At 40.2% G+C, this 16,371-nt stretch overlaps 1 protein-coding gene across 6 annotated transcripts in view; it reads right to left on the bottom strand.

The window, feature by feature from the left end:
- Nucleotides 1-234: 234 nt before the first annotated feature.
- Nucleotides 235-16,371, bottom strand: part of CRACD (capping protein inhibiting regulator of actin dynamics) — a 140,057-nt gene continuing 123,920 nt past the window's right edge. For all 6 annotated transcript variants that reach the window (XM_087735735.1, XM_087735729.1, XM_087735734.1 and 3 more), the window contains 6 exons: nucleotides 15,294-15,362; nucleotides 13,814-13,996; nucleotides 8,834-12,122; nucleotides 7,199-7,389; nucleotides 5,936-6,101; nucleotides 235-3,044 (listed from right to left, as the gene is read on the bottom strand). In XM_087735735.1, coding sequence (XP_087591861.1) covers nucleotides 2,884-3,044; nucleotides 5,936-6,101; nucleotides 7,199-7,389; nucleotides 8,834-12,122; nucleotides 13,814-13,996; nucleotides 15,294-15,362 — 4,059 coding nt within the window. In that variant the 3' untranslated portion in view covers nucleotides 235-2,883. The remainder of the gene's footprint in view (nucleotides 3,045-5,935; nucleotides 6,102-7,198; nucleotides 7,390-8,833; nucleotides 12,123-13,813; nucleotides 13,997-15,293; nucleotides 15,363-16,371) is intronic.

Here is a 16,371-nt window from a genome sequence, read left to right as displayed (position 1 = left end):
ACTATTATCTCACTCTCTCTGATGAGCCACTTACTTTGAATTCTAACACCTTGAATTAAAAAGTAAAGTAGAAGTTGCACTGGCTATGTTGCTTCATCACATCTGGTTCCTCCATTTTATCGTTAGCAGAAATGCATAGGCAAGACACTTCTAGCACTGTAAGAAGTTCTATTTATAAAGCAAACCTGAACTACACTGTTACCAAAAGGAGACACAGAATACATACATCATTGATTAGGTAATTTTGACTGGGTTATAGTTTAATAAGAATTAAAATGACATTAGTATAATAAACAATTGCACTTTAAAACATTTGAAAAATTAAAAAAGTACACAACAAATACCCCACAATTATACATCTTATAGTTTTTATACATTACTATATGAACATAGAGGTTAATTGTATATAACCTTGTCAGAAGAAATGGTATTTTGTGTGTATAAGTTACAAAAAATTGAGACAATATACTACATAGTGGTTTGTTCGGTTCTTAAAACATTTTTGCTGTTTTAAACTTGGTAGTAATGTTTTGGTTTTATTTTTACAGATTTCCAACACTTTATCAGAAATGGTTGCAACAAAGCTAAAGCAAAGTAACACTTCACTTCATTGGTATTTAGTGCAAATTTTTGTTAATTTAACATGAAATGTCACTGTTGAACATATACACTTTAGAAATGTTTCCACCAAGTACTGTACATAATACAGTTTCCATTATTACACTAGATACCTTTATGGTTGAAAAAAAACTCAGCTTTGAAGCTTTAGATTAAGACCATCCTTAATGAAAGCTCTATTCTATGTGCTATAAATGTATTGGAAAATTGCATCCTTATGTCATGCACAATAGCACCTAATTTTGCTATGCTTTTCAGAATACCAGTATCTTTAATTCTTTAGTCCTGATTTACTTCACCTTGTCTGTATTTCTGCCTGGCTCCTTCTCCCAAGAAATAATCATGAAGATGGATTTCAGGCAGTTTAGTTCTTGTAATTACAAATACATACTGCAGGCTTATAAACTCAGAAAAAGTGTAAATTTAACTTAAGAAGCACTAATTCATGGTGCTAGCAGAGCAAAAATAATTTTGGGCCCAATTCTTTCTTCAGATAAGCTTGCAGAGGTTTACTTTGAAGGCGTTAAGTGTTTTTTTTTTCCCAGGCATTTGAGAGCAGCATTGCCCCATCTCTGTATAAAACATTTTAAACACTTACATTAAGGGTATAAAGCTACTTCAGAGATTCTGGTTTTAAATATGAAACTGAGCAAAACTGATGGCTTAAGAGACCCAAAAAACCCCATCTTGCAGCTGCACATCTCCTCGATCTAACATGTCCATTGTGTTTGTGCTATTGTAACCATGATACTGAACCGTTGTATCCTGTTTGGTGGGAAATAGTGTATTCAGTAATGACTTTTGCTCACAAGCCCTTTTTGATTCTTGGAATGGGAGGATACGGCAGGTTTCAGTCTGTTTTCTGCATAATTTAAAGTGCTACTCCTCATGCTGCATACAGCAGTTTGGCTAAAATACTGCCATGAAACATAATGTGGTATCATTCTACAATGATGCAATTTCTTCTCATGAAAATGTCTCCGTTTATGATGTTGTAGGCTTAAAGGTTCCTTTGAGCCTTACGGTTATAAGAAGGAGACGTTCAAATTTGTTAAAGACTTCCTTGTAAAACAAACTCGGGTGTGTTACAGATTTATTTACGAGAGTGACTTTTTAAAATGTAGACCTAGGTATTTCTGTGGGATGTTGAGGACAGTAAAATTTTTATTATATTATGGACTTTATCCCTTTTTGTAAGAAGTAATAAAGTGTTCAATTGCTACAGCAGATACCTGAGATGGGGCAGGTAGACTTCTTTCTGAAGTGTTCTGGCTGTATTGGTCAAAGTACAGGAAGGTATCTGAACCACCTGAAGTTGCACCTGGAGTAAAATCAGGAAGAACGCAGCTCAAACTCTTGAGACTCTCACTGACTGAGCTTTCAGTTCTCAGTTAACTTCAGTTCTGCAAGTCTTACTCCTGTGGGAACTTACTGAGACTAATTCTACAGCTACATGAGCGCAGGAACAGTTTTACTTCAGTTCCAGTCAATTGATTTAAAGTTGTAATCTGCAATCACTGTCTCTATGCTTCTTAAATATGGCCAAGCACAAAGAGTGATGCACTTAAATGACTGGAAGAAACACTGACTCCCTGGCTTCTTTCTGAAAACTTTTTGACTTTGGTTTAAATAATGTTTTTTTGTTAAGTAGGGTGAATTGTTTTCTTCCTAGGAGTGAGGGAATATAGACAATAGTGTATTAATCCTATGATGACAGAAATTACCTCAACATTTGGATGATACCATCTTTCTACTTATCATTTGCAGGTGGAAAGATATCTCCCAAAGTTCTTCATTAGGGAAGAAGCTTTCAAATAGCAGGTAGAACTGACTGTTCATACAGTTTAACACTTTAAACAAATGTAGGAATAAGAGAAGGGAACATGCATCTTCCCTTAATTTTCAACAATGGAGTGTTGAAAAAAATTTCTGAGATCTCCACTTAAGTATTGAGATCTAAAATTCCAGAACTGAATACTCACAGAATTTTAAGGAGCTTCTGAACTGAAGTTCTGGCCCTTTTTACAATACTTGCTAAAGTTTACATCCAGTATCTGAGAATTTTTGCCGTGACCTCATTTAGCTATTTGTCAAAGCAATGGAATATATGACTTGAGTAGACTTTACAGTGAGCTAGAGCAAAACGGTAACCAGTTCAGTTTTCAGTTCTTCAGTACATGCATTTTCAGTTTTGTCATGTGTAAAAAGCTGAATAAATAAAAAGAAAGCAATTAATAGTCAGCAATAGAGATGTAATTTTACAGTTTACTTTATGATCTGTGGACAGTCACTCCAGGCTTTTGCTTTCCTCTTGGCTAACGCAAGCCAGGCTGGTTCTGTTGACACAGGGTTAGCATCAGGCGTAGAGAATCTCTTGGCCACCTCCTTTGCCAGGGGGGTTGATGGAACAGAATCTGAAATTTCCACTGTTTTTGATGGGGAGGGGGAGAGAAAAAACCCATTAGTTGAACCCTGTACTTTGTTGCAGGACTCTAGAGATTTTGCGTATTTTCTGTGAAGATGTTCTGAGCTAACACTTCATATTTATTTCCAGCCCTTTTAATTAAATCTTTATCATATTTGCAAAATAATCAAGTTAGGAGGAGCTGAGTTTCCTTTTTGAGAGGTGACTCCAAGTAAGGTAACTCACAAAAATAGGGACAAAATTTTCAGTCTTTGTGAGATCCAGAGAAAGCATTTCCAATTTGCCAGTCATCTTCTTTGCAAAAACTATTTTAACTACATCTGCAATGTAGCAAACAATGGGAAATAAAGCTGGATTTTTTTTTCTCTTTGGCAGTGCAGCTGCTGAGCACGTGTAACCCGACTGTATTCAGTAGGATTTAGATTGCCTCCTCAGATAAGAGTTCTTAAATAAGCACAAAGAAAATGGTCCTATAGTTTTCCGCCTCAGTTAACCTCTCCTTATCCTGAAGAAGTGAACCAGCTTTCTCCAATAGCTGTTTGTCACATGTGCTTTAAAATCGTAAAGACAAACAGCTGTCTCAGCATGAAAATGTGTTGAATAAGCAACTGATTTCTAACAAGCAACTTTACAGAGCAGAGCTGTAGAAGTATATTGTAGAAGTCAGGTGGGAAGATTGTTTAATTCTGAGACAGTGAATGCCCTTGAAGGCAGCCTGGATTGAAATGAGTCCTATCGGAAACCCATGGAGTAACTCTAAAAATCTTAGTTGCAGAATAACTCTTCGCTAATCCCTCCTTACATGTTTTATTTTTTATGACCCAAAAAGCTTTTTTTGTTAAATGTTCATATTCAGTCCAAATTACTTTTAGCTGCATTTCATTTTCAGGTTCTGGATGCTTTAAAAAGCTTTAAAATTGCATGGATGGAAAAAGTTGTTTCTTTTTTGTACATCTTTAATCATGTATTTTTAGCTGTAAGTAAATGAACAGTAGTAGCAGCTATTGCTGTAGACAGACACTTTGAAAAGCTAATTATTTTAAAGGTTATGGTAATTTATGCTACTTTAAAGGTTACACCCTCTTATCAGTTCCTGTTGTACAAGACTCAAGTGCCAGTCTGAAATATACCAACTTCTTCAAGTTTTGGGTGTTTTTTTTTAATGTCCTTAGAGGAGGACTAAGCAAACTTTTATTTTAAACATGTTCTAGCCTGGTCTTCTGACTTAAATGCTCTTCTAATTCTGGGAAACCCAAATCAGTGTCATCATCCATAATAAAGAAATACTTGTATATTTGTGTAGTTGATAATGGCTACCTGGCTCCAAATGTAGCCAGTAATCACGCAGAAATGCAGTCATTGTTTCCTTTAGGGCCAACACAGTTCTATGATTTCACTTTAGGTAACTCAAAATCGATAATTCCTCCTGAATTTCCTCCTGAAACTCTCATTCTAGTGCAGCCAGACCGACCAAGGATAATTGGGCTTTGGCCCTTCTTTGATCTAATTTGGCATCATCTACTGTGCTAGAGTTTGATTTCTGCTCGAATTGACCGCGTATAACATAACATCAGACTACTGAATCTTTTGGGGTAGGGCTGCAATAGAGCCCTGTTGCAGGTTGACAGGAATGCTGTAAAGCTGCTCCAGCTGCCCACCTCCAAAGCCAGTTTGGACACTGGAAGCAGGCTAACAGGGAGCATGAACTGGGCAATCTATGCAAGATCTTAGAATGGTTTGGATTGGAAGGGACCTTTAAAGATCATCTAGTCCAACCCAAGATGTGGCAAGTAAAGTTCTCAGGGATATCTGCGCTGGCGTGCAGCTGCAGCGTGGACGTGCAACTGTTGAACCAGCTGAATATAGGCATGCATGGGGGTTGTTGAGCTTGGAACCGTTTGTAAGGCAGGAGTAGCGCTGGTTTAACCTTTACTATTACAGATCAGATAATTACCTCATTGCTTTCAATAGTTGCATTCCATAATTCTTAGCTTGGAGTGGTACGGAATAGATTCAGCTGATATGTGGATTTGCTTTCAAAGAAGCCCACGCTATTTACTGTGCAACTTGTAAAAAGGTTTCTTCAACATCTATCTGTACTCTTCGACAAAACCTTTTGCCTAGGACTAATGTCGGCTAGAGAAAGGTTCAGCAAGTCTCTATTTCAACAATCACCTTACACCACTCCAAATATTATGCCCTTTGGCGAAGTATTTATTTTAATGTGCCTGCCTTTTGACAGATAAAGTAGTAGGTTCTGGTTCCTACCTTCCATACCAAATACTTGACTGGGAGGGAGAAGTCGTAAATTCAGAGTGACAGGCTACCTTCAACTGAATTGATTAGGTTTTGCATTTTTGAATGAAACAAGACTACTCATTCCAAATATTCTGGGGTGAGTATTTCTCCTTGGCAAACTGGGAGGTGTGGGAACATAATATGTTTCATTTCCTACTCAAATACACTTTGTAGAAGTTAAGTATCATTCTGCCTCTGTGCTAACCCCAACCTAAAGGCAAAACAGTACTGCAATTGCAGTTTACAGTAAAACAAATCCCTCTAATGTGCATTAGTCATGTTCCAAAAATACTGCTGGATATGGCTTGGAGAGACAGCTTAATTTTTTTAACTTGAACTGGGACAATTCTAAGGAAATGTAGTAGTGCAACCTTGATAACCTGGGGAACCTGGTAAAAACCTGTTAAAATTACGTACTTCCAACATAATGGCCAGCACATGAGACTGGGACAAGTTGTGTTGTTCTGTGCTGAAAGCAAATGCAGGGGTAACGTATGAGGAAAAAAAAAAATCATTCATTCACTTTCTCAAAAACATGCAATACCATTTCTGAAGTGCATTATTCCTAGAGTAAATCTGAATCTCTCACTGTACCTGTCACAGATGTTGGAAGGGTGTTCGACTTTTTTAGCTGCTCCCTTCTTTCTAGTCTTGACACAGTAGTCTCAATTTTCTTCTCCCCTTCTTGAGTTGTAGATTTCTGCAGTGTGCTAGTTTTGCTGCTGCTGCTTTTATTATCTGACTGATTACTTACAGCAGCCTAGAACAGAGAAGGAAAACTGATAAATGAGAAACAGTCTGTCACGTAGTGGCTACAAGTAAGAGATGTCATACTTCATGCTTTCATTCATCACTTGTCCTTTTCTTAACCTTCCTTTTCGGCAAAGACTCAAAACACTCTGATATTTCTAAAGCTAATGGTTTAGCTAATGGTTATTACAGACTGTAAAAAAAAAAACAACCCACAAAGTTAAACTTGTCACGTTGTCATTTCAGTTAAAATATTGAACAGTTTGAGCCAGCCCTACCTGTTAAATACAGCACTGAAACACAGCGTGCATCTATGGGCAACTTCACCCCCACTGCTCTTCTCTTCTGCCAGTTATCTATATCTGTAATTACGCGCGTGTCCATCAGAAATGTGGGTGTCATAACAAACATTAAAATATACTTAGTTACCCACATAATCTCCCTTTTTACCGTCTGTGGTATCTATATACAGCATCACTGCTTGTTTTGCATCACTTCTGTACTATAAGTAGAAGTGTTTTTCTTAAAGAAAACCATGGAGAGTAAATAGCTATTTAGAGAGCAGGAAAGAAGTGATACTTGAATTCAGTGCCTGCTTCAGGCATTTGGATGTTTCACATGACGGTTTCTTTCATTTGTCTACATTTTATCCAAATAATACATCTTGTAATAAAAATAAATTCAAACTTACTAATATTCACCGATATTCACCTATAAATGAATATTCCAGCTGCTATTGCCCAAGCATTAAGGCTTAACTTCTTATTTACTGAAGCTTTGAAAGAACCATGTTGCATACACTTTTTCTGTTCCAGCACCTGCGCAGTGGTCGTGCTTATGATTGCCATTAACTACCACCTGATATTAAGGCATCAGAGTTTACACTGGAATTGTCACACTATTGCACAGTATTTTCTCCTGGAGGTCTCAGTTTTGCAAAAGGAAACTCCAGGCTTCCAGACTACTTTTTACTCACTGTCATTTTAGCTTTTATGAAATCTTACAAACCAAACATTAAAAAAATTCCCTTTCACATAATAAAAGTAGCTAACAGTTATAATTATGGTATCAGTATTTCTAATGGGCAGGTTTCTAAAGATTGTTTACATTTTCTTTAGCCAGCTTCTCTGCTTGCTTCGCCTCTCTGGCTTGTCTCCTCTCTTCCCTCGTAGCTTGCTGTTCACGAAATCCCTTTTGCTTTTGCAGCGCTAATGTAATCCAAAGGGGTTGTGAAGTTTCAACTTTTTCCATCAATTTAGATCCATCTAAAGAGTGCCTGCTCTGGAGGACTGGTTTTTCTGAAAGAAAACATGAAAAGAATTGGTTAAGTAATGCACATCTGTTGTCTCAAGCAAACCAGTACAACTTCTCTACCCTGTGAAAACTCTGGAGCTAAGCCCATTGAATGCCATGCCATTCACAGACCTTGGTGGACTCTGTCAAATCCTGAAACAGTTTTTATGCCTCAAGAATAAGACCTAATTCAACACACTCATACAGTTGTCCAAATTTATCCTTTTTTTTTGTGAAAAAGCCTATCCTGGACTCTTAGAGCTATAGCTTAATTTACTACATATTTAAGTGAAAGTGATACATATGCATTGATTGTTTACACCTCTGATGAAAGGCATCCAGCCACTACATACTGCAGTTCCCTGATTTTCCAGCCCTATTTAAGGGAAGAAGTCCAAACTTCAGCCAAATAAAGGGCACTGAAATTATGTACTCCTAGAAATGCAACCCCTCTTAAAAAAATGTGTGTTTTTTTTTTTTTAAATTGTCATTTGAGCGTTTGACTTTCTGTACCATGCATGAAATTGGGGCTAGCACCCAGCATAGAGCTGTGAGTGGCAGGGAGCAGCACTGGGGTGCAAAGGTGCTCCTGCAGAGCTCAGTGAGCACAGAAACCCTCAACTGACCCTGCTCTCCCAGGCCGGCAGCTGTGCTGTCAATCCTCATTTAAAAATGGAAGTGAAAGGAAAAAGTGTAAAAAATTGTAAAAAATAAGCAGCAGTTCCACTGAGATATGGTTTTAGAAGTGTCTTGATGCTTGCAAAATTCAAGAATGGAAAAAAATTGGGATTTCCCAATTAAATGCTGAATTCCTGCCTTGCTCTTTTGAGTGTCCTTATGCTGAATGGGTAATTTTTCCTCTTGTACAAGAATACTATTTCAGGACACAGGGGCTTTTAACCCTCATCTGAAGAGCCACTATGGCTACTGTAATTGTTTTTACTACTGAAGAGTGCCTCTGAAATGCAGGCTCCTGTACCCAGCTATATTGGGTTAGAGCATTTGCCCAAGATAGGCACTATAAGGGGACTTGATCTTAATATTTTTTAAGCTAGATAATATTCCCCTAAAAAATAGAAATGTTATAATATACATTATAAAAATTACTCCCTCTTCTCTGATGACACCATTACACATGGAACAGAGTCCATCCTCTGACTGACTAGGTAACATCTCTACCAAGGAAAACACACACACACTTCAGTTATCTCCTTGAAATTAATTTTCTAAGCAGGTCACACTGGTCACGCTGAGTTTGTGTGTTTCTGAATTAAATTGTGGGGATGGGAAGTCTCATTCATTCAGACAACCCTAAGCAAAGTCGTGGTACTCCACAAATAACATGCCAGCTAAAAATTCTAGCTTAAGACCAATTGTCTTCCTCTGGACCTCCAGTATCTCATTTTGGAAATGCAGACAATAGCTAAATGACTTTTGAGAGAGACATACCTTTCTTCAGTGGCTCAGGCTTTTTGTCATTTTTTTCTCTCCATGGAATACTTATAGATGGGAAAAATGACTTCTTTTCTCTGATTTCTTCCTCTTCATTTTTGTATTCATTCGATGGCGTGGGGTGCACTGCATTTGCTCTGTCTTCTTTTCTCCAGCCACCGTCTGATTCAGCTTTAACCAACCTTTGCCCTAGCTTATCAGCTAGGTTTGATCTGTTCATTTTAGAGAGCGGAGACGATGGTGGTGTCTGGCTCGTGGGCTTTGGAGCTAAAGCAGGTTTCTGTGGGACCAGTGACTTGCAGGCTGGTTTCTCCTGAGGGTGTAAAGTACTCTGGCCAGTGGCTGGTAGAACCACTGGTGTGCCCGCTGGTGATGAAATCTCCACCACAGTAATTGAGGAGTCTTTTGAGTCTTTTACAATAACAGGGACGTTCGCTTTCCCCGTGCCAGGGGATGTACTCTCTTGTGGAGCAAAACCAGAGGATTCTTTCTCACCTTCTGTTGTAACTAGTGGGTCAGGCACACCATCAAAACTATCTCCTGCACTGTATCTTTTCTTTTTCCTTTGCTCTGCCTGTTGATCATAATGGAAACGTAAAGAGTAGTTTGTCCTTCGTAACTTTATCCCAAAAGGAGAAACGTTTTCTTCTCCGTTTGGTGCTGGTTTATCTGCTTTTTTTGTACTGTTATTCTGCTGATCTTCCAGAGCACCCAGAAGTTCTGCCTGCGGGAATTCTTTGCCTGGAGAATGAGGAAAACTTGGAACAAGGAAAGATGGAAGATCTTTTGCAAATTTACAGCCTTCTGTGTTGTCTGTCATTTCATTATGGGTTTCCATTTTCTCTTTAGCCTTTTCAGCTAAGTTATCCTTAAAAGCAGAAGCCACATCCTCCTTCAAATCAGCAGATGAGCCAGTGATTCTTCCCACAGCCACTGTTTCATTGCCTTTTGCCACACTTACATTCTCAGCATCTGAACTGTTTTTTGAAGCCTCTGAAAATTTCTGCCATGCTGGTGTTATCGAGAACTTTGCATTTGCAGAGAGGGTTTTCCTCAAGTTACCATGGGGACCACCCCGTCCTCGGGGTGTCCAGTCATCACTGTGTCTGCAGACACTTACTCGGTCTCTCTCATTATATTTGCTGTTTTCTGCATTCTTTAGGATCCTGGAGCGGATAGAAGCCCACTCAGCTAGTACGGCCTGGTTGTTCGATGTCTCTTGTGCATATTTCATTTTACTGCTGCTTGGCTTGGGATCCTGTTTTTTTTTCTGGGCCTTCTCTGGTGAAGGAATATCCACACTTTTTCTCTCTTCCGTTAAGCCAAGTAACGATTTACAAGCTGTGTCCTTTATCTGGTTCAAGTTAACTGCTGTGCCACACAGCTGTGCCCCAGTAACCAGAATAGCTGTATGGGGCACACACACAGATGACGGGAGTGTATGAGAGCCCTTGCTGGCAGCGTGCATCCTGCAGTCTTTGACAGATGGAGAAGAGAGTCCTGCTCCTTTGACGGGCATGACTGGACTCAGATTTACTTTCTGAAATATGATCTGTTTATCTCCAGAAGACACTTGAAATGTGAAGGGTCTGGATGCAGTTTGTCTTTCATCTACCTCTTGCCACCTAAGTTCTTCCCCTATCCGCTTTTGTTCCTGAGCCTCAACTTCTCTCTTCAGTTTCTGGGCTAGGACTTCTTCTGCTGTTTTATTCCCTTTTTCTGGCTGTTTGAGTTTTTGGGATCTTGATCCTTCTTGGAGCTTCTCTTCTACTGGCTGCCTATCAGCCCCTCCAGAACACAACTGATCCTTGCCTTGTTGCTCTTCCAAGGATTTTTCTTGTTGGTTTTGCTGAAGATTTTGTCCTTCTGTGTCTACCTTCTGCTCTTCCAGCTTGTTCCATTCTTGTTCATTTTGTTCCTTTTGCTGCTTCAGTTCATCTTGTTGCACACCCTCTGCACTTTCCATGTGCATTTGTTTTGTGAGCTTGTGTTTTCTCTGCTCTTCCCGTTTCTTTTTCTTATCCATTACTTGCTGGGGTTGTTCCTTCTCTGTCTTTTCTCCTTTCTCCTTCAAATGCTGTCTTTGTTCCTCCTGTTTCTTTTGTTGTTGGAGGCTCTCAGCTTCTTTCTCCTGCTTCAGTTTTATTTCAGCTTCTTGAAGCTCTTTATCTTCTAGCTCTCGTCTCTGTTTTTGTTCCTTGAGTTCTTTTTGTTCCTCCAGCCAATTTCTTTCTTCCTCCTCTTGACACTGTTTTTCAATCTCACGTTGCCTTAATTCTTCCAGCTCTAGCCTCTTCTGCTCCTCTAGCTCTCGTCTCTGTTTCTCCTCCAGCTCCTTGCGCCTTTGCTCTTCCCATTCCTGATGCTTCTGCTCCTCTAGCTCTTGCCTCTTCTGCTCCTCCAGCTCTTGTCTTTGTTGCTCCTCCTGTTCCTGGAGCTTCTGCTCCTCCAGCTCTCGTCTCTGTCGCTCCTCCCGTTCCTGGCGCTTCTGTTCCTCCAGCTCTCGCCTCTGTCGCTCCTCCCGTTCCTGGAGCTTCTGCTCCTCCAGCTCTCGTCTCTGTCGCTCCTCCCGTTCCTGGCGCTTCTGTTCCTCCAGCTCTCGTCTCTGTCGCTCCTCCCGTTCCTGGAGCTTCTGTTCCTCCAGCTCTCGCCTCTGTCGCTCCTCCCGTTCCTGGAGCTTCTGCTCCTCCAGCTCTCGTCTCTGTCGCTCCTCCTGTTCCTGGAGCTTCTGCTCCTCCAGCTCTCGTCTCTGTCGCTCCTCCCATTCCTGGAGCTTCTGCTCCTCCAGCTCTCGTCTCTGTTGCTCCTCCTGTTCCTGGCGCTTCTGCTCCTCCAGATCTTGTCCCTGTTGGTTCTCTGACTCCTGCCTCTGCTTCTCCAGCTCTTGCCTCTTTTCAGCCTCCAGCAGTCTTCTCTCCTCTTTATGGCATGTTTGCTCCTCTGTTTTCATAGACGTCTCTCCTTCAAGGAGATACTGCCTCCTCTCTTCTTCACAACGCCTTCTCTCCTGCTCTTTTTGCATCTGCTCAAGTTCTTGGTACCTTTGTTCTTCCATTTCTCTTTGTTCTTCCATTTCCACAATATGCCTTATCCTTTCAGCCTCAAAGACCCCCCAGTGATCTTCATTTCTCTTCTCCTCTGCCAGCTGAAGCTGTTTCTGCTCATCTCTGTTCTGGATTAGCTTGTCTGCTATGATGTGTCCATTATAACCTGGGTATCTGTCCCCATACAGCTGAGTTTCTAGGTCCTCTGGCTCAAATTCTGTTATTGTTAAACTTTGTGATCCCTAAAATTGGGAGACAAGTTTGGAGTTACTGCATGTTGCCTCTTGGCTTGTTATTCTTTACAGTGAACAAACAATCAGTTGCAAATGCAAAATAACTTTTTTTTTAAAACAATGATGTAGATCCAGAGTCAACACACCAACACACCCACCCCAATTTATGGATCACATCATCATATATCCCATACCTCTCACATATTCAGATAATTGCCTTTAAAAGAAAGAAAACATCCCAACAGTGATAACAGTTTAATGCTAAATATTGAATCACCATTTGATGTACATGAGCTAATCCAGACTGAGACCTGCCATTTCAAATTTACAGAAGCCCGAGGAATACAGCACAAGTTTCATATGCCTGTTCTGCTACTTAGAACTCCATCCTTTAAGCCTGAAATAATTAGCACCTGCTTAAGGGTATTGTTTTGCCAGTTTTTTCATGGCAAATCTAGCTGTTACTCGCAGAGACAGAAGCTATTGCCTGCAGAAAAGAGCTCTGCGACACTAGTCAGGAAAGAACACTGCTCTGGGAAACACAATTTGGTTGCTTTTCACAAATCCTGAGCCAGGATATCTTCCTCCATTAGCTGTGCTGAGACTCCAGTTCTATTGCAGGAACCGTGGGACCACGCAGGGACAGAGAACCTAGAGCTCCCCAGCAATACTGTACCGTACTGTACCAAGGCATGTACTCACTGCTGACTGCTGGGGCTCCCTGCCTGCCCCACAGCCCTGGCATGTGGGTGCAATACCTGCAATAAACTCAATACCGATCATCTTCGCAGCTTACTCCTTGTCTTTGTAGCGACGTTGTCTGAAGATGAGCTGCGCCTGAAGAGTGCTTCCCAGCACTTCCCTTGAGGAAAACCGCTCAGCTAATGCCCTGTCTAGCTATCATTTGTTGAGCCATCATTTGGCTCCAGTTAAACATTCTGTATAAACAAGAGGTTTAAATTTAATTTCTTCATTGCAAGAGTGATAAATGCAAGTACAATGGTGCGGAAGAAAGGACAGTGGCCTCTCCTGAACCCTGTATTAGCTGAATAGTCTTGTCCTATGTACAAGCACTGGTAAGATGTCAGGATAAAAAACAAAATAGCCATGCAGTAAGTGTGCAAAGCGAGGATTTGATAATTCACTCTAGCTGTAGCAAGAGCTGCGTTACTTCAGTCTTATTCTTTCTTATACGACAATGATATTATCACTGTCAGAACTCATGCCAGTTTTAGTGAACCTGTTTTTTTTTTCCCAACCAAATTTTGCACTCTCTGATTACCTCTATTGCATTAACAGTGGCAGATATCCTTCAGACCTTTCTGACCTATATTTTTTATTAGAAAAACTAGAATCGGAACGCTCTCCCAATGTAAAATCCTAATTGAAGTACCTCAGGTGTAAGTAGTATTTGTCTCAACTGGCCATATTAAAACTTCTTTGCATCTTCTCTCCAGCTAGGGTTTCATCTTTAGGTCTCTATCTTGATTTCAAGACAAAATGGAAGAAGCATGCATTTTGTTTTGCCGTGAAGACACAAGATTTGTCGAAGCTTTCAATAGCTATCTTTAACAGTGTTCATCACGTCTTAAGACAGTCCTCTGTCTATAGCTACTCCCGGTGCATTCAGTTATGGTTATTTTGTACCCGGCTTCAAAAGCAACCCCCCTCCCCTCACTATTTGACCAGTGATTCAATACCTTTGTTAATCTCTTGTGCTTTCTTGACATCCTCTGCTTTTTTGGCTTCACTGACATTTTGTGTTTAGCTGCACTGTTGTCTAGACGAGCAACAGCCTGGGGAACGGCATCCAAATTGATCGTTTCAATTGTGCCGGAACAGGAAAATTGTCTTTTTGGCCGAGATGATTTGACTGGAGTGACCTGTTTGCATCACAAACACAAGAAGCTATTATTAAGCTATTTGTTCCATTGAAATAAATAGATAAATAAATAATACACATACACACAAAAGCCTTTGCAGTTTTGAATTCAAAGGAGTTATTAGTAGAAAAGATTTCAAACTCTGTTTTTCCATTATACAGATCATGAACTTTGGACATGAAAGTTACAGCTGTAATATGTTCCTATTTCCAGTACTACACATTTTTATATTTTTCACTTAAAAATTACTTAGACCATTCTAACAGAAGTTTTTTCACAGTTTAGCTCCACTCAGAAGTTGTTGGGAATGGGAAGGGCAGAGGCAGAGTTTTAAGCAACATCAAACACTGGAACATTTTAAAGTTTGCTTACTGGGGAAAAGATATCTACATCTTTAAATAATTTAGATTATACACTTTAGGCAAGAGCAAGTCAGATTGACTTGTCTAAGGATTATAATAGAAGAGCTACAGAGCTGTACTGTCTGCATGGGAGATGACTACGGTATGGGATCTCAGACTGGCACAGTGCCTGTGGAAAACCTTCCCTCCACAGTCATGTGGAGTTGTCCAAGCTAGCACCAAAGAACAGCAAAAATTAAAATAAGACAATACTGGCTTTGATTGGTGCTTTTTTCTCTTGCCCTTCAAATATTTGGGTCCAGAAAGTGCAAATACAAAGTGATACAGTGAGACGCCTCTCATGAATAAATACAGTGGCACTGTATGTCTAGACGACGTGTAAGAGTGAGCCTGTAATCAGTCTCTCCCATAAGTCACTAAGCTGTCATCCTGAGACTGGTATTTGGCACAATCCAAGTGGACAAAGAAGACAGAAAAAAAAGGAGGGAGAAAACATCTTCTGTAAGGAAAGAAAATCACATACATTGTTTTCAAGACAGCTCTTTAATCTTCCGAGGTTAAACATATGCTAATTAGGGAACCAATTACTTAAAAGCTGATGAAACATTTTGCATATGGTTATTGAATTACATGGAGGCATAACAAAGTAGTAGAAATACTTATGAAAATTATGGCTCTATGATTAATACATCAAATGCAGGAATGCTGCAAGACTGGCAGAGACTGAGTTCTGCTGTTTCCTGCAATCAGCTCTTACAGATTTCTCAATCTTAGTTATTGCTTATTGACTAGCTGCCAGACTGTGCAATGTTCACAAAATCTTGGATGATCATGGAACAATGAAATGGGTATTAAAGCAAAAACTGGCTGTCAAGCTTCTCATAACTAAAATTAGAAATTAACTTGGTGCAAACTGAGTGTAAAAGTTTTGTTACCTTTTCTTCCACCTCATGTCCTGTTCCAGGCAACTTCATTGTTCTCAACAAATCTGGGGTGTCAGTGGACTAGAAAACAAGATTACCACAGCCAGATATTAAAATGCAAAGGATCTAATAAATACGATTCAAAGGACTTGTGAAATCATGCATGTTAGAGTAGGATTTTTACCCTGTTCCCTGTCACTGCAGGATTGATGGATAAACAATTCTTGTTCCTAAATGCTATGGGTTTCTTTGCTGGTCCTTGAATCACTGCTGTCTATACAGAAGCAGATGCTGCTACAAGACACTACAAAAGGCAAAACACTCACGCTTCCTTAGCGAGATAACCAGGTTCCAAATCAAAAGAAAGAGCACAGCTTTGTAGGATTTCAATCAGCTCTTAATAACTTTATTTTCTCCTGACCTACAGCTAAGGAAAAAAAATAGGAACCTGATCAGGCATTACCTCTGCTGCAAAGAGTTTCAACTCCAGATTCTTGACAACTCCTCTTCTTACAAAGCAAACTGGCTCCCCCAGAGCAATCATTGCCTATCAGTCACTAGGACTCCTTAGCTACCGTCCCTCTCCTAGCCATCTCACAGGAGAGGATTTTTAAGGCGCAGGGATTGAAGCAGCTTTCATCACACCCAGAAACATTGGTTTTAATCGTTATATCACAGTATTACTCATAACCTAATGAATGTTGGGATCCCATTTCACCAGGTGTACATGATTGTTAGCATAAAGCCTAAAAAAACAGCTTTACAAATAGAGGTTAAACGAAGCGCAGATCTCTCGCCATTGATCCAAGTTACTCAGTCGGGAAAATCAAAAGTCACAAAGCAACGCGGGAAACCTGTTTGCAGTAGAGCAGTGCTATGTGGTCCTGGCCACCAACTCCTGACAGAAGCCACCCCGTCCCCCCAGGACCTGTGCAGATAAACACACAGAGGAGTTACAAGGCCCACAGCAGAGACAGGAGCAGAAACCAGGCAAGCTGCCGTGCACCAGGAATCTCTAATGAGTAACGCACAGTAAAAGAGGAAAGTACCAAGTGCTCTGGCTGACCCTATGCATGTAACGTTGGTTTGT

Source organism: Nipponia nippon, unplaced genomic scaffold (genome assembly GCF_047370975.1).
Source record: "Nipponia nippon isolate SJK-2023a ecotype South Korea unplaced genomic scaffold, ASM4737097v1 scaffold_6, whole genome shotgun sequence".
Classification (NCBI taxonomy): Eukaryota; Metazoa; Chordata; class Aves; order Pelecaniformes; family Threskiornithidae; genus Nipponia; species Nipponia nippon.
The sequence above is the reverse complement of the archived record's forward strand: the minus strand, read 5'-3'. Positions and strand labels throughout refer to the sequence as shown.